We start from the raw sequence: 26,867 nt of genomic DNA, 5'->3' as shown, positions 1-26,867 counted from the left end.
GGACATCCTAGAGAGTGAAGTCAAGTGGGCCTTAGGAAGCATTAGTAACAACAAAGCTAGCGGAGATGACAGTATTCCAGCTGAGCTCTTTAAGATCCTAAAAGATGATGCTGTTAAAGTGCTGCATTCAATATGCCAACAAATCTGGAACACTCAACAGTGGCCACAAGACTGGAAACGGTCAGTTTACATTCCAATTCCAAAGAAGGGCAACGCCAAAGAGTGTTCAAACTACCGCACCATTGCGCTCATTTCACATGCCAGCAAGGTGATGCTCAAAATCCTACAAGCTAGGCTTCAGCAGTATGCGAACCGAGAACTACCGGAAGTACAAGCTGGGTTTAGAAGAGGCAGAGGAACTAGAGATCAAATCGCCAACATTCGCTGCATCATGGAGAAAGCAAGAGAATTCCAGAAAAACGTCTATTTCTGCTTCATTGACTACGCTAAAGCCTTTGATTGTGTGGATCACAACAAACTGTGGCAAATTCTGAAAGTGATGGGAGTACCAGACCACCTTACCTGTCTCCTGAGAAACCTGTATGAGGGCCAAGAAGCAACAGTAAGAACCAGACATGGAACAACCGAGTTGTTCAAAATTGGGAAAGGAGTACGACAAGGCTGCATATTGTCACCCTGCTTATTTAACTTATATGCAGAGTACATCATGAGAAATGCCGGGTTGGATGAATCAGAGGTCGGAATTAAGATCGCTGGGAGAATTATCAACAACCTCCGATATGCAGACGATACCACCCTAATGGCAGAAAGCGAAGAGGATCTCAAGAGCTTCTTGTTGAGGGTGAAAGAGGAGAGTGCAAAAGCTGGTTTGAAACTCAACATTAACAAAACTAAGATCATGGCATCTGGCCCCATCACTTCCTGGCATATAGAAGGGGAAGAAATGGAAGCAGTGACAGATTTTACTTTCTTGGGCTCCAAGATCACCACAGACGGTGACTGTAGCCATAAAATTAAAAGACGCTTGCTCCTTGGGAGGAAAGCTATGACCAACCTAGACAGCATAGTAAGAAGCAGAGACATCACCTTGCCAACAAAGGTCCGTCTAATCAAAGCTATGGTTTTCCCAGTAGTAATGTATGGCTGTGAGAGCTGGACTATAAGGAAGGCTGAGCGCCGAAGAATTGATGCTTTCGAACTGTGGTGCTGGAGAAGACTCTTACGAGTCCCCTGGACTGCAAGGAGGTCAAATCAGTCCATCCTAAAGGAAATCAACCCTGACTGCTCATTGGAAGGACAGATAATGAAGCTGAAGCTCCAATATTTTGGCCACCTAATGCGAAGAGAAAACTCCCTGGAAAAGACCCTGATGCTGGGAAAGACTGAAGGCAAAAGGAGAAGGGGACGGCAGAGGATGAGATGGCTAGATAGCATCACGGATGCAATGAATATGAACTTGAGCACGCTCCGGGAGAGAGCGCAGGACAGGAAGGCCTGGCGTGCTATGGTCCATGGGGTCACGAAGAGTCGGACACGACTGAACGACTGAACAACAACAACAACAACCCTTGAAAGGCCAGGTCCGCAGCCTGGGGGTCATTTTAGACTCCCAGCTGTCCATGGAGGCTCACGTGACCCTCACTCTGTGGAACTCCCTCCCTAGAGAACTCTGCCATGCACCCTCTTTAATGAGCTTCCGCCACGCACTGAAAACTTGGTTGTTCAGGCAGGCATTTGGGGTGGGTTAGAGTATTTTTAGATCATGTTTTAATGCTTAATTTTGTCAAGGGCTCCTTGGAGGCCTCTCTCAGTCTAATCCAGTAGCCAAGTCCAGACACAGACAAAGGGATTCTTTTCAAAGCTTTATTCCTCTTTTCCAACTTAACAACTCTACTGTTAGCAACTAGTTATGAGCAGCAGAGTACCTATGCCCTAAGTTGGAACAGCTGGTCCCCGTTTGAAAGGGAATCACTGGCAGACCCTGAACTTATGGGCTAGGGAGAGTCCCTCCCCTTTTCCCTTGGATCCTCTGGGCGCAACCGTTGTTTGCGCGCCAACCGGGCACTACGCCTCCTTTCCTCGCCCTCCATTTGGCGCCGCTCCCTGTGTCGGCGTCGCGCATTCAGCAAGTCTGCTTGCCGCGCTCTCTCACTCCCAGGACTGCTATCTATGCTAGGAATGCCGGTGGGAGGAATCCCTGCCAGCTGTTGGCCCTGGGAAGGATGAGCGCGCTCCTCTCCCAGGAGCAGCTCCTCTTCCTCAGAATCAGAACTACTCTGGGATTCTATGGGCTCAGTGTCCACCCTGACAAATTTTACTGTTTTTGATTGTTGCATTGTTGTACATTGCCCAGAGTGGCCAGAGGGGTGATTAAGAAATTTAATAAATAAATATGTCTACAGAAGACAGCATGTGGGGTGGGGTGGGGTGGAGAACCCTTTAAGGAGAGGGCCCTTTCAGTGGTGGCACTCCCCAGAGAGGCTGACCTGGTGCCTACGTTGATCACCTGGTTGATCTGTGGAATGCAGAAATGACCTGGGCAGTTGACATGATCGCTCCTGAGCACCCTCTCCTGAGTAGAGCTTGAACTGCTCCATGGTATACCCCGGAGCTGAGAGAAATGAAACAAAATAGGTGACGGCTTGAGTACAGATGGAGAAGAACTCCTAGTGGATGCAATCGAATGCTGGTATGTGCCTATGGTAAAGTATATTCAGGGGCAGTGAGGGCTGCAAAAAAGCATCAACTTGCTGCCTCTATTGAATCTTCTGTCTGCCACCCAGCAGAGCTTTTCAGAGTTGTCCGGGGGCTATTACATGCCAGCCCCAAGGACACTGTAGACCCCTCTGAGGCCCGCTGCAATGCATTTGCTAGGCACTTCCAGGGTAAGATCCCTTGCATCCTCCGCGACTTGGACTCCAGTGTTAGAGCAGGTGAATCTGGTGAGGTATCCAGAGCACAGCTTGGTCCTGTTCTCCTGGATGAGTTTCAGTTGGCACAGCTCGAGGACGTTGACAAGGTGCTCGGACAGATTCATGCAACCACTTCTGTACTGGATCCTTGCCCCTCTCAACTGATAAAAACCAGCAGGGAGGGGACAGTTGGCTGGGCCAGGGAGGTGATCAATGCCTCCTTGCGAGAGGGAGTGGTCCCGGGCCACCTCAAAGAGGCGGTGGTGAGACCACTCCTGAAGAAACCCTCGCTGGACCCGGAACATCTTAGTAATTTTAGGCCAGTGGCAAATGTTCCTTTCCTGGGCAAGGTTCTTGAGCGGGTGGTTGCCAACCAGCTCCAGACACTCTTGGATGAGACCGATTATCTGGATCCATTTCGGTCGGGGTTCAGGCTGGGATTTGGCACGGAAACAGCCCTGGTCGCCCTGATGACCTATGGCGGGGAGAGACGGGGGAGTGCGACCCTGTTGATTCTCCCTGATCTCTCGGCGGCTTTCGATACCATCGACCATGGTATCCTTCTGGGACGGCTCTCTGAGCTGGGGGTGGGAGGCGCGGCACTGCGGTGGTTTTGCTCCTACTTGGAGGATCAGCTCCAGAAGGTGGTGCTTGGGGAATATCGCTCGGCCCCGTGGACTCTACAGTATGGGGTTCCGCAGGGGTCGGTTCTGCCCCCCATGCTATTCAACATCGCCATGAAACCGTTGAGCGCGGTCATCCCGAGTTTTGGGGTGCGCTGTCATCGGTATGCTGACGACACGCAGCTCTATTTCTCCTTCTCGTCTTCTTCAGGTGAGGCTGTGGCTGTGCTGAATCGGTGCCTGGCTGCAAGAACGGACTGGATGAGGGCTAACAAACTGAAGCTCAATGCAGCCAAGACTGGGATGCTGTTGGTGGGTGGTTCTGCTGACCAGATGGACGGTGCTCACCCTGCTCTGGATGGGGTTGCACTCCCCCCGAAGGAGCAGGTCCGTAGCTTGGGGTCCTCCTGGAGCCGTCTTTGTCACTTGAGGCTCAGGTGGCCTCAGCGGCACGGGGTGCCAGCTACCAACTTCGGTTGGTGGCCCAGCTACACCCCTATCTGGACAGGGATAGCCTGGCTTCAGTTGCCTATGCCCTGGCAATCTCCAGGTTAGATTACTGCAATGCCCTCTACGTGGGGCTGCCTTTGAAGACGGTTCGGAAGCTGCAGCTCGTGCAAAATGCAGCGGCCAGATTGATAATGGGGACCAGAAGGTCTGAACGGATAAGACCGACTCTGGTCCGCCTGCACTGGCTGCCTGTATGCTTCCAAGCCCGATTCAAGTTGCTGGTTGTATAAAGCCCTACACAGCTTAGGACCGCAATACCTGACAGAGCGCTTCTCCCGACATGAACCTACCCGTATACTATGGTCAACATTTAAGGCCCTTCTCCAGCTGCCTACACCTAGGGAAGCTTGGAAGACGGCAACAAGGCAGAAGGCCTTTTCGGTGGTGGCCCCCAAATTATGGAATGGTCTCCCCCACGAGGCCTGCCTGGTGCCAACATTGTTATCTTTTCGGCTCCAGGTTAAGACCTCTCTCTTCTCCCAGGCATTCGGCAGCATATGGTAAGGTTTAATCGATCCTGCAATGTCTTAAGGTTATGGTTGTTTGCTTTTGAGATTGTTTGTTTGAAGTTGTTTTAGATATAGGTTTCTTTTGTGTATATTGTCTGTTCATGTTTTTTTTATGTAAATGGTTTTAAATCTCTGTATATTGTATTTTTAATGTTTTGAAGATTTAAAAGAGAGCTCCGGCTATTGGGCAGTATAGAAATGTTAATAATATGTTGTTGTTGTGGTCTTTCTGGTACCAGGGGAAGAATGTTCTATTCTCCCAGGCTTTTTAGTTCCTTGGTTTTGTTTTTAAATGCGTGTTGTGTTTTTTCAATCTTTCCATTCTGCTGTTTTTTACTCCACTTTTATTCTGTTTTAAAGGTTTGGTATTATGTTTTATTCATACCTTATTTTAGGGTTTTCATTTTTGTGAACTGCCCAAAGCAGTTTGGCTATTGGGCAGTATTAAAATGTCAGTAAGTAAATAAACCCATGTTGTCCACTCAGTGCATAATTTTAAAGGCTCTGAAAAGCCTCTAAAATGGCTAATACTGTTTTATTCTCCCAAGCACCCTACAGGGTAAAATTAGGCCTAGAAAAGAGAGAGTGCATGTCGGTTTGGTCACAACTAGGGATGGGCGGATTCCCTACCTGCTGGTCTGGGTGGGAATCCGCCTGCAGGGGGAGGCGATCCCTCCCTCCCCCCGGAATCCTCAGGAGCTGGCTCCGCTCCGCAATGATCCCGTGGAGCTGACCACTGGCTCTGCATCACCGGTGATACGGCCGGCCGCCATTGCCATGCCGTATTGCTGGCTGGCTGAGGGCTAACTAACTCCGGCCGCAAATGGCATAGTGGACGCCATTTGCGGCCATAAAGCTGTTAGATTAACCTAAATGCAGCTGTAAATGGTTACAGCTGCATTTGTAGTTAGTTAGTTAGCCCTCACTCAGTTAGTTAGCCCTCACTCAGCCAGTGATACGACACGGCAATGGCGGCTGTATTGCTGGCGTTGCAGAGCCGGCTGGCAGCTCCATGGAGTTGGCGCGAGGAGGATCTGGCTCCGTGCGGGTCCGGAGGGAGGCGGAGGTGAGTAGTGACATTCCGCCACGAAATCCGGCCTCACTGGGGTCCGTGGTGGAATTCTCTGCCATCCCTAGTCACAAGGCTGAATCACTCACAAATGATCTCAACTTGGCACTGTGGTGCAAGTAATTTTGGACCCTGAATCGAATGGTCTTACATGGGCTCCTGGAGATGGCACACATTTCTTTGGGAATAAGCACCATTTTGTTGTGGACAAGGAGAACATATTTTAACAACAACAAAATGAGAAAATGAGCATCTGTAACCATGGGCATGCTTGCTGAGCAACCCCCCCCCCCCGAATATAAAATGTTTCTTAAAATAAGGATGCTGTGGTGAGCAGCATCAGCCCTGGCATGCCCAGCTGGATGCAGATGATGGATCTGTTTGCCACTGCCCCCATCACCTGCCAATCTCATACTGCCCTAATACAAATCTATGGTGCGACCACACTTGAAGACTGTGTACAGTTCTGGTCACTGCACCTAAAAGAGGAGATTGCAGAGTTGGAAAAGGTGCAGAAAAGTGCAAGTAAGATGATCAAGGGACTGGAGCAACTCCCCTCTGAGGAAAGGCTGCAATGTTTTTGCCCTGAAAGGCAGCCTAGAAATATTTTAAATAATTAAACAACAACAACAACTGTGACTGTTTAGCTTGGGAAAAAGGCAAATGAAGGGAGACATGATACAGGTGTACAAAATTATGCCTGGTGTGGAGAAAGTGGATAAGGAATTTTTTTCTCCCTCTCTCGTAGTAGAGCCCAACGGGGTGATCCCATGAAGCTGACTGGTGAGAGATTCAGGACAGAGAAAAGGAAGGGCTTCTTTACACAGCACAGAGTAAAACTATGGAATTCCTGAAGAGTATTAATGGATACTAGTCCTGATGCCTCTATGCTACCTCCAGTTTCAGAGGCAGTGTGCCTACGTACACAAGTTGCTGGGGAACATGGGAGGGAGGGTGCTGTTGCACTCCTGTCCTGCTTGTGGGCTTCCCACAGGCAATTGGTTGGCCACTATGCAAACAAAATGCCGGACAAGATGGACCCTTGGTCTGATCCAGCAGGGCTCTTATGTTCACCTTTCACTCTCTGAATGGTTAGCTGAGGGGCCCTGAAATTTTGTCCACAAGGTCCAGCCATAGAACATGAGTCTCCCAATTTGACTCCAATGCTACATCGCACTAGATTTTGCTGGCTGTAGAATACACATGAAGTCACTTCCATGCAGGCAAGCAGCTCAACTCACCCGTCTATCATCAGCTGATCATAAGTGGCCGGTTTGTCACACACCGGACACATCCACGTGGGCTTCTTCTCGTTCATCTGCAGGTAGAAGACGGCATCAAAGCACTGAAGGTGGGCACAGGTCTCAGCCCGACAAGGCACTGACAGACGCATCTTCACCAGCTTGGGGAGGAAATGGAGAAATCATGGAGGATCAGGCTATTTGTATGTAGGTAGGCAGCAACAGTAAGAACTGGACATGGAACAACCGATTGGTTCAAAATTGGGAAAGGAGTATGACAAGGCTGTATATTGTCGCCCTGCTTATTTACCTTATATGCAGAGTACATCATGAGAAACGCCGGGTTGGATGAGGCTGGACAGCCACCTCTCAGGGATGTTCTGACTTGGATTCCCAAATTGAGCAGGGGGTTGGACTCGATGGCCTTGTAGGCCCCTTCCGACCCTACTATTCTATGATTCTATGATGAATCACAGGTCGGAATTAAGATTGCCGGGAGAATTATCAACAACCTCAGATATGCAGACGATACCACCCTAATTGCAGGAAGCGAAGAGGATCTAAAGAGCCTCTTGTTGAGGGTGAAAGTGGAGAGTGCAAAAGCTGGTTTGAAACTCAACATTAACAAAACTAAGATCATGGCTTCTGGCCCCATCACTTCCTGGAATATAGAAGGGGAAGAAATGGTAGCAGTGACAAATTTTATTTTCTTGGGCTCCAAGATCACCGCAGACGGTGACTGTAGCCATGAAATTAAAAGACACTTGCTCCTGGGGAGGAAAGCTATGGCAAACCTAGACAGCATAGTAAGAAGCAGAGACATCGCCTTGCCGACAAAGGTCCGTCTAATCAAAGCTATGGTTTTCCCAGTAGTAACGTATGGCTGTGAGAGCTGGACTATAAGGAAGGCTGAGCGCCGAAGAATTGATGCTTTCGAACTGTGGTGCTGGAAAAGACTCTTACACGTCCCCTGGACTGCAAGGAGGTCAAATCAGTCAATCCTAAAGGAAATCAACCCTGACTGCTCATTGGAAGGACAGATACTGAAGCTGAAGCTCAAATATTTTGGCCACCTAATGCGAAGAGAAAAGTCACTGGAAAAGACCCTGATGCTGGGAAAGACTGAAGGCAAAAGGAGAAGGGGATGGCAGAGGATGAAATGGCTAGATAGCATCACTGATGCAATGAATATGGACTTGAGCACGCTCCAGGAGAGAGCGCAGGACAGGAAGGCCTGGAGTGCTATGGTCCATGGGTTAAAAGAGTCGGACACGACTTAACGACTGAACAACAACAACAACAACAACATGTAGGTAGTAGGCAGGTGGGTATTTATTCATGTATTCATTCATTTTCTTTTATTTATTAAATTTCTTAATCGCCCATCTCGCCAGTCACCTGGCCACTCTGGGCAATGTACAACAGTACAATTTTAAAAAGTAAAATTACACATTAAAACATTATTTAAAAATACCTTAACCCACCCCAAATGCCTGCCTGAATAACCAAGTTTTCAGTGCGTGGCGGAAGCTCATTAAAGAGGGGGCATGGCGGAGTTCCCTAGGGAGGGAGTTCCACAGAGTGGGGGCCACCACAGAGAAGGCCCTCTCCCTCGTCCCCACCAGTCTAGCTGTCCTGGCTGATGGGACAGAGAAGGCCAGCTGAGGCTGATCTTGTTGAGCGGCCTGTCTGGTGTTGCTGGAGGCACTCCTTGAGATAGGCTGGGCCAGAACTCTATAGGGTTTTAAAGGTCAAAACCAACACCTTGAATTTGGCCCGGAAAACAACTGGTAGCCAGTGCAACGCCTTCAGCACCGGACTGATGTTATCACGCCGGCAGCTGCCTTTAATCAGGTGAGCCGCCGCATTCTGTACCAGCTGCAGCTTCCGAGCCGTCTTCAAGGGTAACCCCACGTAGAGTGCATTGCAGTAGTCTAAACGAGAGGAGCCCAGGGCATTTACAACCGATGGGAGCAGATGGTTGGGAAGGTAGGGGCGCAGCTGCCGTATCAGACGGAGTTGGTACAGCGCTGTCCGGCTCACGGCTGACACTTGAGCCTCCGTGGACAGCTGAGAGTCCAAAATGACCCCCAGGCTGCGGACCTGGTCTTTCAAGGGTAGCCGTACCCCATTCAACACCAGGTCGACATCCCCCAACCTCCTCTGGTCTCCCACCAAAAGTACCTCGGTCTTGTCAGGGTTCAGCTTCAGCTTATTCCTCCCCATCCAGCCACTCACTGTCTTCAGACATTTGGACAGGGATTCCACAGCCAACCCTGGTGAAGATTTGAACGAGAGGTAGAGCTGCGTGTCATCCGCATATTGATGCACCGCACCCCAAACCTCCTGATGATAGCCCCCAGCGGCTTCACATAGATGTTAAATAGCATCGGGGAGAGGATGGAACCCTGTGGCACCCCAGACGTGAGTGGCCACGGGTCCGACACTTCCTCTCCCAGTGCTACTCTCTGGCACCTGCCGGAGAGGAAGGACCAGGACCACCGTAATATGGTGTCTCCAATGCCCGACCCCTCCAGGCGATCCAAGAGGATGCTGTGGTCAACAGTATCAAAAGCCACTGAGAGGTCGAGGAGAACAAGGAAGGAGCATTCGCCCCTATCCAGAGCCCTCCTCATATCATCCACCAAGGCGACCAAGGCCGTTTCTGTCCCATGCCCAGGCCTGAAGCCCGACTGAGATGGATCTAGATAATCGGCTTCCTCCAAGTGTGCCTTCAACTGCATCGCCACTACCTGCTCAATCGCCTTGCCCCAAAATGGAAGATTCGAGACTGGGCGAAAGTTGTTCAGAACTTGGGGATCCAAGGAAGGCTTCTTTAAGAGCGGTCTTATCACTGCCTCCTTGAGGGCTGATGGCATCACTCCCTCCTCAAGGGAGGCATTCACCACCACCCTGATCCCCTCACCTAATTTTGTATGTTACAATTTTTTAGGCTATGTTTTAATATAACGCTGTAACATGTAATGTTGTTTAATGTTGCATTATGTTGTGGTTTATATTTTTGTGGGCGAGTTTCGGCTATTGGGCAGTATAGAAATAATAATGATAATGAGAAGGATAATGTGGAGAAACCACATCACTAAAGAAACAAACCAATTCACCAACTAGAAATCGAAGTAGGAGCTCAATTTCTAATGAAAGTAAATATCCCCCTCCCCCCTCCACTGATCCTGATGGCTATATCAGAGACAGCTTGGTTACAGATATCCACGCACTAGTAACCTCCTGTCTTGATTACTGCAATGCATTATACATGGGGCTACCTCTGAAGACAGTCCAGAAGCTTCAGTTAGTGCAGAACAGAGCACTGAGGCTGCTTACTGGGTCTGACCAATTTAAACATATCACTCCAGTGCTGTATCAACTGCACTGGCTGCCAGTCAGTTTCCCGGCCTGATTCAAAGAGTTGGCGCTGAACCTTTAAAGCCCTGAATGGCATAAGACCTAAAGGAGCGCCTTCTCCCATATATTCCCATATAGACTTTGGAGCCTCTTCTCATGGTGCCGCCCTCACAGCACTGCGATGGGTGGCTACCAGGGAAATGGAAATTCTTTCCTCACCAGGGAATTTCTGTTCTCATTGAGTGAAGGAGGCCAGCCAGTATGGGGAAGGCCCTGCCTCCCGGGCTGGGAAGGCAGTCTCCAACTTGAGCTTCCGGAGGAGGCAGGGCCTCCCCCCACACTCACCAGTTGCGTCTTCGAAGTCATTGAAACTCCTCGGAAGCCCTCCATCCTGACAGTCTTCGATTGCGTACCTTGACTGACAATCAGGCTGAGGAAGCAATGGTGGGGGGGCCTGCCTAGCCTAAGAGTCGCCTAGAGGGAGGCCAGCCCGGGCAGGCCTGGCTGGCCTCTTTCACTCGATGAGAACAGAAATTCACCACCGAGTAAAGAATTTCCATTTCTCCCACCAAGCGCAGGAGGCCAGCCAGTACGGGGATGTGAAAAAGCAGTTCACCCCTGGGTGGGCCAACAAACCCTTAGGCAGGCCCCCTGCTAGGATTGTAGGATCCTCTGGAGGACCCGTCTGCCGAAGGCACCCTCTGCAGGGGCAAAGAGGTTGATCTTGTAGTGGCGTGTGAATGTATGCACAGACGACCATGTGGCCGCCTTGCAGATCTCCTCTAGCGGAGCTCTCCCCCAGAAGGCTGATGCAGCCAACCCTCTCACCCGAGTGGGCCAATATTCCCTCTGGGACTGCTAGGCCACTGGAGGTGTAAGCCAGCACGATGCACTCGCATAGCCAACATGCCAGAGAGGCTACTGACACCTTGTTGCCCATGGAGGATGGTCTGAAGGACACAAATAGGATGCTATGTTGCCTGTGGGGCCTGGTCCTATCGAGGTAGAACTTGAGGGCCCATCTGGCATCCAGAGTGTGCCACTCCCTGTCCTGGGGGTTGGAAGGGTGAGGGCAGAAGGATGGGATGACCAGCTCCTGGGCTCTGTGGAAGTCTGAGTTGATCTTGGGGATGAAAGATGGGTCCAGGCAGAGGACCACTTTGTCCCTGTGAAAAATGCAAAGCTCCTTTTCTGCCAAAAGAGGCCCCACCTCGAAGGCCGTTTTGGCAGACATGATAGCTAAAAGGAAAATCATTTTGAGGGTAAACACCTTAACGGTGGAAGCCCTTATGGGATCAAATGGAGCTTTGGACAGTGCTTTGAGGGCAGCGCTTTGAGGACAGAGTTGAGGCTCCACATGGGGAACCTTCACACTGGGGGAGGATTTATCAGTGAGGCCGCCCTGAGGAATCGCTTAATGTGGGGGTGAGTCCCTAGGGCCCCCCGTCTAACTCCCCGAGTATGGACCCAAGGCAGAAACCTGTCTTTTTAGGGTGTTTGTTTTGAGGCCTGCTGACAGGCCCTCCTGAAGGAACTCTAGAATGTCACCTATGTTAGTGGCTAAGGGGTCCCTCCCTGTTGCCTGGGCCCATTTGAGGAAGGCCCTCCAGATGCATTCGTACGATCTGTTAGTGGAAGACCTCCTGGAGGCCAGGTGGGTGAAAGCCACCTCTGATGAGTAGCCCTGGGCCCCTAGCAGTTTCCACTCAACCTCCAGGCAGTTAGTTTCAGGAAACATGGGCAGTGGTGCATGATCGGCCCTTGAGTCAGCAGGCCGTGCCGGGGCAGCAGGATCAGTGGTTTGACCGTGGATAGGTTTATAAGGTCGACGTACCACAGTCTCCTTGGCCAATTGGGTGCTATCAGGATTAGATCCACCCCCGCTGGTCCCTCAACTTCCACATCACCTTTGGGATGAGGAGCAAGGGGGGGAAGGTGTAAAGAAGAGCCCTGGGTCATCTGCTGGTCAGGGCGTCTGAATTTGGCACACCTCATGAGGTAGCGGGTGGCGAACCTGGGGAGCTTGGTGTTCTGCTGGGTTGCGAAGAGGTCGACACAGGGCAGGCCTAACTGACTCATCAGCCAACGGAACGCATCCGGGTAGAGGGACCACTCCCCTGGGTCTAGGGATGGCCTGCTGAGCCAGAGAGCCTGGATGTTCAACACACCTTTTTAGGTGCTCTGCCTTGATGGAACAGAGGTGCTTTGGGGCCCACCTGAATAGCATCGTGGCCTCCTTCTGAAGGGATTTGGACTGGGTTTTCCCTTGTTTGTTCACATACGCCTTCACTACCACGCTGTCTGTTCTGAATAGGACATCTTGCAACTCTAGCTGTGGGGCTAGGTGCCTCAATGCCAGGCGGATGGCCCTCAGTTCCAGTAGGTTGATGCTGAGGTGAGATTCCTCCTTGGTCCACAGGCCCTGGGTGAGGCAGTTCTTGCAGAGAGAGCCCCATCCCATGAGGCAAGCATCCGTGGTTAGGGTGGTAAACGTCAGGGTCTGGATGGGGACTCCCTCCACAAGATTGGGTAGGTGTGACCACCAGGTCAGGGAGCGAGAGACTTCCACTGGGATTGTCACCGCTGGGTTGTGGTTGGATGCCATTTCCATCTGGAAGGCCAGGAGGAACGACTGTAGGGGGCTTGCGTGGAATCTTGCCCACTGGATGGTCTCCTGGCATGAACACATCATGTCCAGCAGCTTTGCCAGTTTTCTGAGGTGGAACTTCTTTTTGGTCTGGATCTGGGCCACCAGCCTGTGGTCTGCCTGTCTGGAGATAGAATCATGGTGTCCTTGGCTGTGTCCAGGGTCACCCCCAGATAAGCAGGGACTGTGAAAGCTCTTCTTGTTGCTGACGAACCCCAGGGACTGTAGGGTTGAAAGAGTGTCACTGGTGTCCTTTATGGACTTGAGCGTCTCCATTTGGAACTTCTGTTTCCTCAGGCAGTGGTTGAGCCTCTTTAAGTCCAGAATGGGTCTGGTCCCCCCGTTCCTCTTCATGGCTGTGGAGAAGAGGGAGAAGATGCCCTGTCCCCTCTCTCTCTGCGGCACCTTCTCAATGGCTTGGATCTGGTATAGGTGTTGTATCGCTGCAAGAGTCCTCAAATGCCCAGCTGGGTCCTTCTGAAGGGGAGAGATGAGGAAACGGTCCCTCGGAGGCCTCTGGAGCTCTATGGAGTAGCCCTCTTCCACCGTTTCCAGAACCCAGCTATCTGAGCAGAGCCACCTCCAGGCACTTGAGAAGTCCTGCAGCCGCCCTCCCACTGGGGGGTCGGGGAGAGACACACATTGAGTCATGCTTTACTGGGATTCTTGTCTTGCCAGGGAAGGTCCTCTGTGAGAGCCCAGCTTGGCCCTGGTGTCATGTTGTCACTTGAGTTTGCCCTCTCTGGGTACAGAGGTGAAGGGGAAGGATGGTCTGAAGGGATCAAAGGGCGTGGGCTTTGCCTGGAAGCACTGTTTCTTTCTTCACAAACAGGAGCTTACCTGAGAAGAGAACGCTCACCAGACTGGATTTAGTTTTGGTGTCCACTCCCCAGTGGCACAGCCAGATATTCCTTCTTGCCACAACGTTAGCTGCTGTTGTTGCTTGTGCTCCCAGCTGGAAGGAGTCTAGCGAGGCATCAGCCAGGAACAACGCTGCCATGGCTATATCCTGTATGGTTTCGTGAGCCTCCTTCCCTAGGTCTCTGCTGTGGAGTAGTCCATTTGTCATCATGAAGATGCCCCTAGCAATGATAGTTGACGTGGTCACTGCTCACATGGACATGGCTGAGGCCTCTGTGGAGTGCTGCCTCGGCCCTTTGGTTGTGCTGGCCTGAGGGGAGCTCATCTTGTTTTGAGGTTAGGAGAGCCTTGGAGCTGAGAGCTGCAATGAGTTCGTCTACTCTCAGGGTGACCTGGTCCTGCATGGCGTCCTCTTGTAGGTGGTAGAACCTTTTGCAGTGGGAGTGTCTTAGATCTGGCTGGCTTAGACCACTCTTTGTGCAGTATCTCTTCCAGGCTTAGTGGGAGTGGCACATTCGGGTGAGGGGGGGCCGATGGGAAGGCCGCCACTGCTCCTGCCCTCACTGCCTAGCCCTGGGGGGGTGTCGTGGTTTCTTCCTGGTCTGTAAGCTCCAGTATGTTGAGGCATTTGGATATCATTTTGGTAAAGGCTTCCAAAGGGAAAAGATCACCTTCAGGGGGTCTTTTCCTTGGGCTTGCCTCCCTCTGATTTATTATTGTATTTATTACATTTATATCCCGCCGTGGTTTTTTTTTTCTTTTTTTAAGGAACCCAAGGCTGTGTACATAACCCTCCACCTCTCCATTTTATCCTCACAACAACCCTGTGAGGTAGGTTGGGCTGAGAGTCTGCGACTGGCCCAAAGGCTCTGGGGGAAGGGGATCTAGCGCTTTCCGAGTCAGAGCAGTAGACAGAGGATAAGGAAGGGGATCTGTCCCTCTGCCCCCACTCTCCACACCTCATCTTTTTTTTTTTTGGTGGACAATGAGGATCTGGTGCACATCATCCCCGAAGGGCCCCTGTCTGAGGTGGATCGGGATCTGTCCGAGGCATCTCTCCTCCTCCCCCTCTTCCTGCTCCTCCTGGAGTGGGCTCGGGGGGGGGGGTGAGGGTGCAGCTGCGTGCCCATTCGGGGCATGGCTTGCTGTGCTGCTTGTCCATGGAGGTGTGACTGGATGAGTATGAGCAGGTATGCTGTCTGGGTTGGGACCTTTCCCTGGATGTGCTCCTGTAGGAGCACTCCCTGCATCCAGTCTCCCTCTTGGGGGGAGCCCCTACACCTAATTTGGTGGATGGTCTCTTCTAGGAGATGTAGGATGGACCTTTCCCCCTCCCAGAGCTGGGGTCATAGAATAGTACGGTTGGAAGGGGCCTACAAGGCCATTGTGTCCAACCCCCTGCTCAATGCAGGAATCCAGGTCAGAGCATCCCTGACAGATGGCTGTCCAGCCTCGTCTTGAACGCCTCCAGTGTGGGAGAGCCCACCACCTCCCTACGTCATGGGTTCCCTTGTCGCATTGCTCTCACAGGCAGGAAGTTTTTCCTGATGTTCAGTCGGAATCTGGCTTCCTGTAACTTGAGCCCATTATTCCGTGTCCTGCACTCTGGGATGATGGAGAATAGATCCTGGCTTTCCTCTCTGTGACAACCTTTCAAGTACGTGAAGAGTGCTATCCTATCTCCCCTCAGGCTTCTCTTCTCAAGGCTAAACAGGCCCAGTTCTTTCTGTCTCTCTTCATAGGGCTTTGTTTCCAGTCCCCGGATCATCTTTGTTGCCCTCCTCTGAACCCTCTCCAGCTAGTCAGCATCCTTCTTAAAGTGCAGTTCCCAGAGCTGGACACAGTACTCCAGGTGAGGCCTAACCAGTGCTGAGTAGAGGGGGACTAGTACTTCCCAGAATTTGGAAGCTATGCTTCTATTAATGCAGCCCAAAAGAGCATTGGCCTTTTTTGCAGCCACATCACATAGTTGGGTAAACTTCAGCACACTCTAGGAGAGAGCAGAGGACAGGAAGGCCTGGCATGCTATGGTCCATGGGGTCATGAAGAGTCAGACATGACTTAATGACTGACCACCACCACCACCACATAGTTGGCTCATATTCAGCTTGTGATCGACAACCATTCCAAGATCCTTCTCGCTTGTAGTGTTGTTGAGCCACATATCCCCCATCTCGTAACTGTGCATTTGGTTTCTTTTTCCTAGGTGCAGAACTTGGCATTTCTCCCTATTCAATGTCATTCTGTTGTTTTCTGCCCAGCGCTCCAGCCTATCAAGATCACTTTGAATTTTGTTTCCATCTTCCAAAGTACCTTCCTCACAGCCACTCAGAAGGATAAAGGACAGCCCCCTGGGCTTCCTGCAGCCCACTTACCTCTTGCCTCTGTCTCCTTTGTCTCTTCTACCACTGCAACTCCCCTGGCCAACTCCTGTTTGCTCCCCCTGTCCGCTCGCTGTGGTCGCTTGCTCTCTGGGAGCTTGCTTGCTTCTGTAGTCCCTGGACCAGCTGGAGCAGCTTCCTCTGCTCTGCTCAGCCGCAAGGCGGGAAACAGACTGAGGTGGGGGTTGGCCATCTGGGTTGGGCCTACAGCCGCATTTTGAGCCCTCTGTTCCTACTTCCAGGGGCTCCCATGATGGAGAGAGAAGGGGGCTAGAGTCCTCCATTTCCCGCATTTTCAGACTCCTGTTTTTTTTTTTTGGGGGGGGGGTGGATCTTCAGGAAGGCCCCTGAGCAAATTGTGTCCCCGGGGGGGGGGGGGGGTTCAGGGTCCCTGTTCCTGCTTGGACTCACCCTCTCCACATTGCTCCTGCTCTCCTTCGAGGGGAGAGGGGGCAATGGAAGTCACCGCTGACCCTCACAGGCTCTGCCACTTGGGCAGGCCTCGCTCCAATGCGAGGCCTGATGACCATGTGATCATCAGTGGGGAGGGCCGGTGGCGCTGCGACGGGCCTCAGTCCCTCAGTCAAGAGCTCCCTCTGCTCTCGCGGGGGAGAAAGAGGAGAGCTGGGGCTTCCTCAGCACTTGTGTGGTGGTGGTAAGAAGCCGGGGTGTGTGTGTCCTAGTTCCTTCTCCCCACTGCGAACCAGCCCTCTGTGTGCCAGAGGAGCGGTTGCCTCTCCTACAACGCAACCGAAGGTCACCTCTCTTCTTTCTTTTTTTGCTGCTTTCACTGTGTGAGAGCCTCAGAGAAAGCTGCCTCCCACCATGAGGCAGGAAGTAAAACTGGCGAGCGTGGGGGAGGCCCTGCCTCCTCCGGAAGTTCAACTTAGAGACTGCCTTCCTGGCCCTGGAGGCGGGTCCTTCCCCGTATTGGCTGGCCTCCTGCACTTGGTGGGAGAAAGAGCCTTCTCTGTTGCAGCCCTGTCTGTGGAATGACCTTCCCAAGGAGATACACCCAGCATCTTCACTGTATACATTTAGATGCCAAGTAACGTTAAGACCTTACTTTTTAAGCAGGTTTAGAGGGAAGATATCAAAAGGTCCCAGACCATGAACGTACGTGTCCCTGTGACAGTAGGGGAAGTGGGAACTGCTAGGCATGTTTTACAAGCCTCGTGTGGCGCAGAGTGGTAGGCGGCAGTGTTGCAACCGAAACTCTCCCCACAACCTGAGTTCGATCCCAGTGGAAGCCGGGTCCCGGGTAGCCGGCTCGGGTCGACTCAGCCGTCCATCCTTCCGAGGTCGGTAAAATGAGTACCCAGCTTGCTGGGGGAAAGGTAGTCATGACTGGGGAAGGCAATGGCAAACCACCCCACTACAGTCTGCCATGAAAACGCCAGTGCAAGCGGCGTCCCTCTAGGGGTCAGCAATGACTCGGTGCTTGCACAGGAGGAACCTTTCCTTTCCTTCTTTTTATCAAGGAATTCACTGTGCTTTTATTATACCTATTTCACACAAAAATGCCAGGCAGATCAAATGAATTTTGTCTTTCTGTTCCAGATGCTCAGATTACAGATAAGTTGGCCAGGTTTTGTGCAGCTGTTAGCGCTTGCCACAAACTTTTAGTAAAATAGTACTATTCCCCCAGGCCGATACTCTGGGGTCATGTGTGGGGGGGGTGAGTTGGTGTATAATTATGCACGTTGTGTGCAAGTATTGTACATGTAAAGTGCTGATCAATGATCGTAATAAAATTTATCTCTCTTTAAGCAGGCGGACGGGTGGGGGGGGAAGCAGGCGGACGGGTGGGGGGGAAGCAGGCGGACGGGTGGGGGGGACGCGCGCACGCACGCACACACATGGGGAGTGTACCTGGCTTGCTGATTGTCCATCCCTGGTCTAGGATGTTGGCCAACTGGTAGGTTCCAACAGAATTGGGGAGGGGGGGAGCAGTTAAAAAACGTTGATTCCTATTGGCAGGTTAAGTTCAAAGGAGGGTGCTAGGTTTGAAAATGTTGAAAGCGACTTGCCTAGGAGCAATCTTAAAATGCCACTTGATGCCTACAAAGGCAACTGCTCACAGATTTGCACCCTCTCAAGGCCTGTCAGATGTGCCCCAGCTCCCAGCAAGGACCCTCCCTTCCCAGCTTTACAATACAGCATGCAACACTCACCGGGCATATTAATGATACTCTCACACCAGTGGTGGCAATTTCACTCTCCGGATCCAGGCGCAACTTCTCTTTGACTGCATTTTTGGGAAGGGGAGAGAGAACCTTGGTTAGCGACTTTCACAGACCCAGGCAAAGATAGGAGAATCCAGGAGTAGAGGAAGCTGCCCTAATATCACCCCAGGTGTCGGGAGGTTGCCCCTGCTGCCTTCTGAAATCCTCAAGTAGCCAGAATCAACACGCAGATAATAGGGCGCTTTTCCAAGGCTTTAGTCCCATTCAGCCTAATGACACTTACAGATGCTAATTGCTTGATCCTATGAGTGAGACTTGAGAGCTGCCTACTCAGGGGTTCTAACCTTAGGAATCAGTTGATCTCCATTTGGAGGGGAAGGTGGGAAACCTCTGTACTTATGGGCTAGGAGGAGAGAGTCCACCCCTTTCCCATGGGGCATCGGGGCGCCGTTGCTGCCGTCGCGCCAAGCGGGCTGAGCGCCTCCTCTCGGCACCCGCCATCTCCCGCTTGACGCTGCGCCGGCACCTAGCATCCAGAAACTGCTGTTGCACCTCCCTCTCCCTGCCAGGGTCACTATCACTCTCAGGAATGTGTACCGGGAGGGGCTCTCCCCCTGGCTGCGCCTCTGAACAGCGCACGGGTTCCTCTCCCATGGTTTCTATCTCTTCCTCAGAATCAGAACTGCTTTGGGGCTCTCTGGGCTCCAATCCAACCCTGACATCAGCCTCCCACTCAAGGTTAGGGAGGGGTCCTTCCCACCTCCCCAGTGATGTGGTGACATGCCAGCCCCGGCTTCGTGGGGTTTGTGGGGCTGGCCAGAGACATTTTGATGTGGAGGTTAGAAAGTCCAGGCGCTGTCTCTCCACCTGCATCACTAACATGCAATATCAAGGTGATATGTTTATCACCTTATTATGAAATTTATTTTTTTATTATTATTATTAAATTTATTAATCGCCCATCTGGCTGGTCACCCAGCCACTCTGGGCGATGTACAACATACAATAAAACAAGTTTAAAACAGTAACATTCTACAATAAAAACATTTTCTAAAATACCCTAACCCACCCCAAATGCCCGCCTGAACAACCACGTTTTTAATGCACGACGGAAGCTCATTAAAGAGGGGGCATGACGGAGTTCCCTAGGGAGGGAGTTCCACAGAGTGGGGGCCACCACAGAAAAGGCCCTCTCCCTCGTCCCCACCAGTCTAGCTGTCCTGGCTGATGGGACAGAGAGAAGGCCAGCTGAGGCTGAACTTGTTAAGTGGCCTGTCTGGTGCTGCTGGAGGCACTCCTTAAGATAGGCTGGGCCAGAACCATATAGGGTTTTAAAGGTCAAAACCAACACCTTGAATTTGGCCCGGAAAACAACTGGTAACCAGTGCAACTCCTTCAGCACTGGAGTGATGTGATCTCGCCGGCGGCTGCCTTTAATCAGGCGAGCCGCCGCGTTCTGTACCAGCTGCAGTTTCCAAACCGTCTTCAAGGGTAACCCCACGTAGAGCGCATTATAGTAGTCTAAACGAGAGGAGACCAGGGCATGTACTACCGATGGGAGCAGATGGTCGGGAAGGAAGGGGCGCAGCTGCCGTATCAGATGGAGTTGATACAGCGCTGTCCGGCTCACAGCTGACACCTGAGCCTCCATGCACAGCTGGGAGTCCAAAATGACCCCCAGGCTGCGGACCTGGTCCTTCAAGGGTAGCCGTACCCCATTCAACACCAGGTCAACATCCCCCAACCTCCTCTGGTCTCCCACCAAAAGTACCTCGGTCTTGTCAGGGTTCAGCTTCAGCTTATTCCTCCCCATCCAGCCACTCACCGTCTCCAGACATTTGGACAGGGATTCTACAGCCAACCTTGGTGAAGATTTGAATGAGAGATAGAGGTGCGTGTCATCCGCATATTGATGACACCATCGGGGAGAGGATGGAACCCTGTGGCACCCCCACAAGTAAGTGGCCACGGGTACAAAACCTCCTCTCCCAGTGCTACCCTCTGGTACCTGCCGGAGAGGAAGGACCGGAACCACCGCAATACAGTGTCTCCAAGCCCAACCCCTCCAGGCGGTCCAGGAGGATACTGTGGTCAATGGTATCAAAAGCCGCTGAGAGGTCGAGGAGAACAAGGAAGGAGCATTCACCCCTATCCAGAGCCCTCCTCATATCATCCACCAAGGCGACCAAGGCCGTTTCTGTCCCATGCCCAGGCCTGAAGCCTGACTGAAATGGCTCTAGATAATCAGTTTCTTCCAAGTGTGCCTTCAACTGCACCGCCACCACCCGCTCAATCACCTTGCCCAAAAATGGCAGATTTGAGACTGGGCGAAAGTTGTTCAGAACTTGAGGATCCAAGGAGGGCTTCTTTAAGAGCGGTCTTATCACTGCCTCCTTGAGGGCCGATGGCATCACTCCCTCCTTGAGGGAGGCGTTCACCACCACCCTGATCCCCTCACCCAGTCTCTCTCTGCAGCCCATAATGAGCCAAGATGGGCAAGGATCATGTAAGCAGGTGCTATCTATTTTGGATAGCAGATCCCTTCTTTATGCCAGGGTAACTGCTGTTATGCTAGAGCAGGGGCAGGCAACTTGGGGCCCTCCAAAAGTTTTGGCCTACAACTCCCATCAGCCCTAGCCAGCTTAGTCAATGGTTGAGGGAACTTGGGAGTCATTAGGCCAAAACATTTAGAGGGCCACATGTTTCCCACCTCTATAGTAAAGGCATGCTTGTGAAAAGTCCAGGGTGGGGGTGGCAATGTATCTCCAGACCCCCCCCCCCCATTTCCTTCATTTCATCCTGGGTCTTTCCCCACCTCTAGGCACATCCCATCCCCCACTTGCTGGGAGAAAACCAGAGCAGCAGAGACGAGGGGCTGGCGACTGCCCACTTGGCTCTAGAGTGGCACTATTCTCTCCAAGATTGTTTTCGAGCCAACAAAGCAGCCACTCTAGCTGTTCTGCCACCCCACCCTACTCACCCCATGCTCAGCCTTCTGTTTCTTGGTAACACCATAGTGTGACACAAAGCGAACACTGGCAAACTGGCTTGTCCATGCACAAGTTGCATCTGTGATGCGCTCTGAATTTTGGACGCAGGGGGATACAATATCTGCCACTGTCTCTCTCAACCCAAACTAGATGGTGGGGGGAAAACCATAAGGAAGGAGATTATCTTAGCCGAGGCTCGCTTAGAAGTTTCCCCGTGAGCCATCAGCAGAAGCACTGGGCAGGACTACACCACAGTTGTTCAGGATGTACTGGGAGATCTCTGGGTGACGTGCAGTTGATCAGCAAGGGTCTCTGACTCCCAACAGTTTAACAATAGCAACAATAAAATACCTAATTTCCTCCTAAATGAAGAATAACGTTTTGGAGAACACAGTAGACTCACATGCAAGAAAAGATGTGTGCACAAGCTCCAGTTCTGGTATTGAAAATGAGCTCTTAGGCTAAGCAAAAGTTCTCAGAGACACTGATGCCAGAAGGTGGACCTCAGGGCTCGAGTGAAAAACAAAGAGGATCCCATAAGCCTAAAGCAGGGGTTCCCAAGCTTTTCGGGTCAGTGGGCACATCTGGAATTTTGAGAGTGTCGTGGTCTCTCTCACAAAACGGCTGCCACCGGGGGGGGGGAGTGTCTTGGCTGCCATGATAGGTATGACTGGTCACAAAACACTTGTTTCCCAGAAGACAATCTGGTGAGACTCAAAGAAAAGTAACTTGCCCAAGAAGCCTAAGGATAAGGCAGAGGTCGCGACTGAGCTGCAGAACACCATGGGTAGTATCCAGTGTTAGTCCTACTTAGAGTAGACACCCACTGAAATTACTAGGACAAGTTAGTCTTGACTAATTTAAATCCCATTCATTTCAGTGGCTCTACTTTAAGTAGGACTAACACTGGATATTACCCAATAACCTTGGAATTACCCTTCCTTCCCGAACATCTGCTCCCATCGGTAGTACATGCCCTGGTCTCCTCTCGTTTAGACTACTGTAATGCGCTCTACGTGGGGTTACCCTTGAAGACGGTTCGGAAACTGCAGCTGGTACAGAATGCGGCGGCTCGCCTGATTAAAGGCAGCCGCCGGTGAGATCACATCACTCCAGTGCTGAAGGAGTTGCACTGGTTACCAGTTGTTTTCCGGGCCAAATTCAAGGTGTTGGTTTTGACCTTTAAAACCCTATATGGTTCTGGCCCAGCCTATCTTAAGGAGCGCCTCCAGCAACACCAGACAGGCCGCTTAACAAGATCAGCCTCGGATGGCCTTCTCTCTGTCCCATCAGCCAGGACAGCTAGACTGGTGGGGACGAGGGAGAGGGCCTTTTCTGTGGTGGCCCCCACTCTGTGGAACTCCCTCCCTAGGGAACTCCGTCATGCCCCCTCTTTAATGAGCTTCCGTCGTGCATTAAAAACGTGGTTGTTCAGGCAGGCATTTGGGGTGGGTTAGGGTATTTAAAAAAAACAATTTTTATGGTAGAATTTTATTGTTTTAAATTGTTTTATGGTGTGTTGTACATCGCCCAGAGTGGCTGGGTGACCAGCCAGATGGGCGATTAATAAATTTAATTAATAATAATAATAATAATAATAATAATACCTGCTCCATTGAATCCGGAGGGCAGCCCTTTGCTTTGCAGCATGCCAGCTCCCAGGTAAAAACAAAATGAATCTTAAGGAGTAAAATAAAAACCAGGTGGGGCAAGGAGTCTGGGATCCACCAAGAGAGGTGTCTGCAGGCACATTGGTGTCCACAGGTACCACAGTGGAGACTCCAGGCCTACAGTGCACCCACCCTGGACTAGATGGACCATTCTTACTAACTCTTTAATTGCTTGATAGCTGTATCCCAGTCTTTCCAACCCACTTCCAGATGTGGGCTTCAACTTCCATCAGCCCCAGCCAGCATGGCCAATGGTTAGAAATGCTGGGGGTTGTAGTCCCAAACCTATGGAAGGCACCAGGTTGTGGGGGCGGGGAGGCTGCTCTACCATACAGCAGCCCAGAGTGGTTGTTCTCAGACCACTGTCATTCTTTGAAGCAGATCATGTTACCATTTCGCTGCACATGAAAGCAGAGACTCAATGCAGCCAGCAGGGCAGGTGCCAAGGGTAGGCACAGTCAGGCACCTGCTGAGGGGCCCACTGACAAGAGCTGCTCCTCCATCGCACCATTGCAACCTGCTTGTTTGCCAACCTCTTGCTCCAGCCCAGACAGATGTGTTGGCAAGGAGGAGGAGCAGGAGATGCCACTGCCTGCTTGCTCCCTGACTCTCCACTTGCCAAGCAAGCCAGCGGAAGCTATCATGAGGAAGAGGAGCAAGAGCAGCTGGCGGCAATGGTGGTGAGGAGGGCGGGTGTCATGGAGAGTGGCCTTCCCAAGGGACCTCCAAAACCTTCAGCCGTCACTGCTGGCAGAAGGGGGAAGCAGCCCAAAAGCCATCCTCGCTTTTTTCAGAGGCAGTAGACTAAGGTCCCAGGGCTTGGTCTGGAGGCACATGAGGCAGCCACCTTGCTGAAGCTAAGTAGGTCTGGGCCTGGTCAGTGCTTGGAGGGGAGACCACCTGGGAACCACATGCAGCCACCTTGAGTTTTGCAGTGGAAGAAGGGTGGGGTATAAATGTAATAAATAAATAAATAAGGTGCATTTGATTGTGTTTCATTCATTTGACTGTGTTTCACCTCCACATCATCCTTCCACCGCCACTGAGAGCACCCAACTCCCCCACAGCCAGTGGTGGCTGGTGACTCCAGTTCCGGAGGAGCAGTGATTCCACGCAGGGCTTTAGTTACAACCAGCCAAAACTCTAACGGTGTTATCCAAAGTGCTGAAACCATTTTGGGGCTACAGTTCAGCACCTTGGACAGCACCATTAGAGTTTTAGCTTGCAGTAACTAAAGCCCAGAATGGAATCACTGCCCCTCTGAAACTCAAGTCACCGGTTGCCACTGCCCACAGCCCAAACAGAAGCTGTAGGTTCAGTGAGAGTGGGGTGCTGTGTAATGGAGAAAGCACAGACTCACCAAGGGCCTTGCACAGCTCTGGGTGCTTAATGCCGATCATTTTCAACCTCTGCAGCAACTCTGCTGACATCATCTGTCGCACAAGGAAGAGGCCCACAGAATAACTCTGAATAGAAACAGTTGGGGGGGGGGGGCAGAAAACATACAGAGCATCTTATTTCAGTTGACTTTCTGGATCAGGGCTCCCCAGCCTTTTTGGATCCATGGGCACATTAGGAAATTTGAGAAACTCCTGTGGGCCCCACCACAAAATGGCTCCCATGGAGGATATGGCTAGTCACATAATTTATTTATCTTATTTATTTACAATACTTATATACCGCTCCATACCTAGAATAGATTTCAGAGCAGTGAACACAAAAGATAAAACAGTAAAAGAATAAAAAGATTAAAACACCACATTAAAATTGCACTTATTTAAAAACCACAATGCCAGTACAAATCATAACTGGTCAATTAAGGAATGCCTCCTGGAACAGTGCTGTTTTCAGGAGGCACCGGAAGCAACGCAGTGTTGGTGCCTGCCTGACTTCCAGGAACAGGGAGTTCCAAAGAAAGGGAGCCACCACGCTTGAAGGCTCTTCTGGTGGACTGCAACTGGGCCATAGGTCCTTGTGGAACTACCAGGACCATGCCCTCTGATGCCCTCAGTGACAGGGAAGGTTGGAAAGGGAGAAGGTGCTCTCTCAGGTAGAATCATAGGGTTGGAAGGGGGCTATAAAACCATCAAGTCCACCCCATGCTCAGTGCACGAGCCCAACTCAAAGCATCCCTGACAGGTGGCTGTCCAGCCTCATCTTGAATGCCTCAAGTGCGGGAGAGCCCACCACCTCCCTAGGTAATTGGTTCCATTGTTGTATTGCTCTAACAGTCAGGAGGATTTTCCTGATGTTCAGCCGGAATCTGGCTTCCTGTCACTTGAGCCCATTCTTCCGTGTCCTGCACTCTGGGATGATCAAGAAGAGATCCTGGCCTTCCTCTCCGTGACAACCTTTCAAGTACTTCAAGAGTGCTATCCTGTCTACCCTCAGGCTTCTCTTCTCAAGGCATAACATGCCCAGTTCTTTCAGTCTCTCTTCATAGGGCTTTGTTTCCAGTCCCCTGATAATCTTTGCTGCCCTCCTCTGAACCCTCTCCAGTTTGTCTGCATCCTTCTTAAAATGTGGTGCCCAGAACTGGACACAGGACTCAAGATGAGGCTAACCAGTGCTGAGTAGAGGGGAACTAGTACTTCCAGGGATTTGGAAGTTGGAAAGGAAAGGTTCCTCCTGTGCAAGCACCGGGTCGTTACTGGCCCTTAGAGGGACACCGCTTACACTGGCGTTTTCATGGCAGACTATAGCTATACTTCCATTAATGCAGCCCAAAAGAGCATTTGCCTTTTTTTGCAGCCACATCACATTGTTGGCTCATATTCAGCTTGTGATCGACAACAATTCCCAGATCCTTCTCGCTTGTAGTGTTGTTGAGCCACGTATCCCCCATCTTGTAACTGTGCATTTGGTTTCTTTTTCCTAGGTGCAGAACTTGGCATCTATTCCTATCAAACGTCATTCTGTTGTTTTCTGCCCAATGCTCCAGTCTATCAAGAACAGTTTGAATTTTGTTTCTGTCTTCCAGGGTATTAGCTATCCCACCCCATTTTGTGTCATCTGCAAATGTGATCAGCATTCCCTGCACCTCCTCTTCCAAGTCATTAATACAAATGTTGAAGAGCACTGGGCCCAGGACTGAGCCCTGCAGCACCCCGCTCGTTCCCTCCCCCCAGTTGGAGAAGATCCCATTGAGAAGCACTCTTTGAGTCTGATCCTGTAGCCAGCTGTGGATCCACCGGATCATTGTTTCATCTAGCCCACTTTGAGCTAGTTTGCTCATCAGGGTATCATGGGGCACTTTGTCGAAAGCTTTGCTGAAGTCGAGGTGTATGATGTCCACAGCATTCCCACGGTCCACAAGGGAGGTGACTTGATCAAATAATGAGATCAGACTCGTCTGGCAGGATTTGTTCTTGTCGAATCCATGTTGGCTTTGAGTAATCACTGCATTGTTTTCAAGGTGCTTACAGACTGATTGCTTTGTCATCTGCTCCAGAATTTTCCCAGGGATTGATGTCAGACTGACTGGTCTGTAGTTCCCAGGTTCCTCCTTTTTGAAGATAGGGACAACGTTAGCCCTCCTCCAGTCATCTGGCACTTCCCCCATCCTCCATGATTGCTCAAAGAGAATAGACAGCGGTTCTGAGAGTTCTTCTGCCAGTTTCTTTGTTACTCTAGGATGCAGACTGAGGACTGAGCAATTTGCTTTTCAAAAGTTTCATCCTTGTCTTCTCCTTGATTGGGTGGCCAGTAGTAGACTCCGACCACCAGGTTCCTTTTATTCTTTGCTCCATTTATTTCAACCCAGCTGCTCTCGATGGGGCTACCAAGCTCCTCCTCCTGTATTTCTGTGCAGAGATATGTATTTTTCACATACAGTGCAACCCCACCTCCCTTTCTGTTACTCCTGTTCTTTTTGAACAAGTTATATCCTTCAATTGCTGTATTCCAGTCATGAGAGTCATCCCACCAAGTCTCAGTTGCACCTA

General features: G+C 51.2%; 1 protein-coding gene across 6 annotated transcripts in view; it reads right to left on the bottom strand.

Annotated features, from left to right (window-relative positions):
* The window catches only part of LOC146334100 (E3 SUMO-protein ligase PIAS4-like), a 74,721-nt gene that overhangs the window by 7,203 nt on the left and 40,651 nt on the right, over positions 1–26,867 (bottom strand). For 5 of the 6 annotated variants that reach the window (XM_084825150.1, XM_084825156.1, XM_084825152.1 and 2 more), the window contains exons 7-9: positions 24,284–24,389; positions 18,252–18,325; positions 6,826–6,986 (exon numbers count right to left, since the gene is read on the bottom strand). In XM_084825150.1, the coding sequence (XP_084681276.1) occupies positions 6,826–6,986; positions 18,252–18,325; positions 24,284–24,389 (341 nt within the window). Of the gene's footprint in view, positions 1–1,346; positions 2,573–6,825; positions 6,987–18,251; positions 18,326–24,283; positions 24,390–26,867 lie in introns of those variants that run through there. The other variant, XM_084825155.1, reaches the window with a different exon arrangement.

Source organism: Heloderma suspectum, chromosome W (assembly GCF_057233095.1).
Source record: "Heloderma suspectum isolate Gila_16-S chromosome W, 16-S_ref, whole genome shotgun sequence".
Lineage (NCBI taxonomy): Eukaryota > Metazoa > Chordata > Lepidosauria > Squamata > Helodermatidae > Heloderma > Heloderma suspectum.
This window is presented reverse-complemented; position numbering and strand designations above follow the sequence as displayed.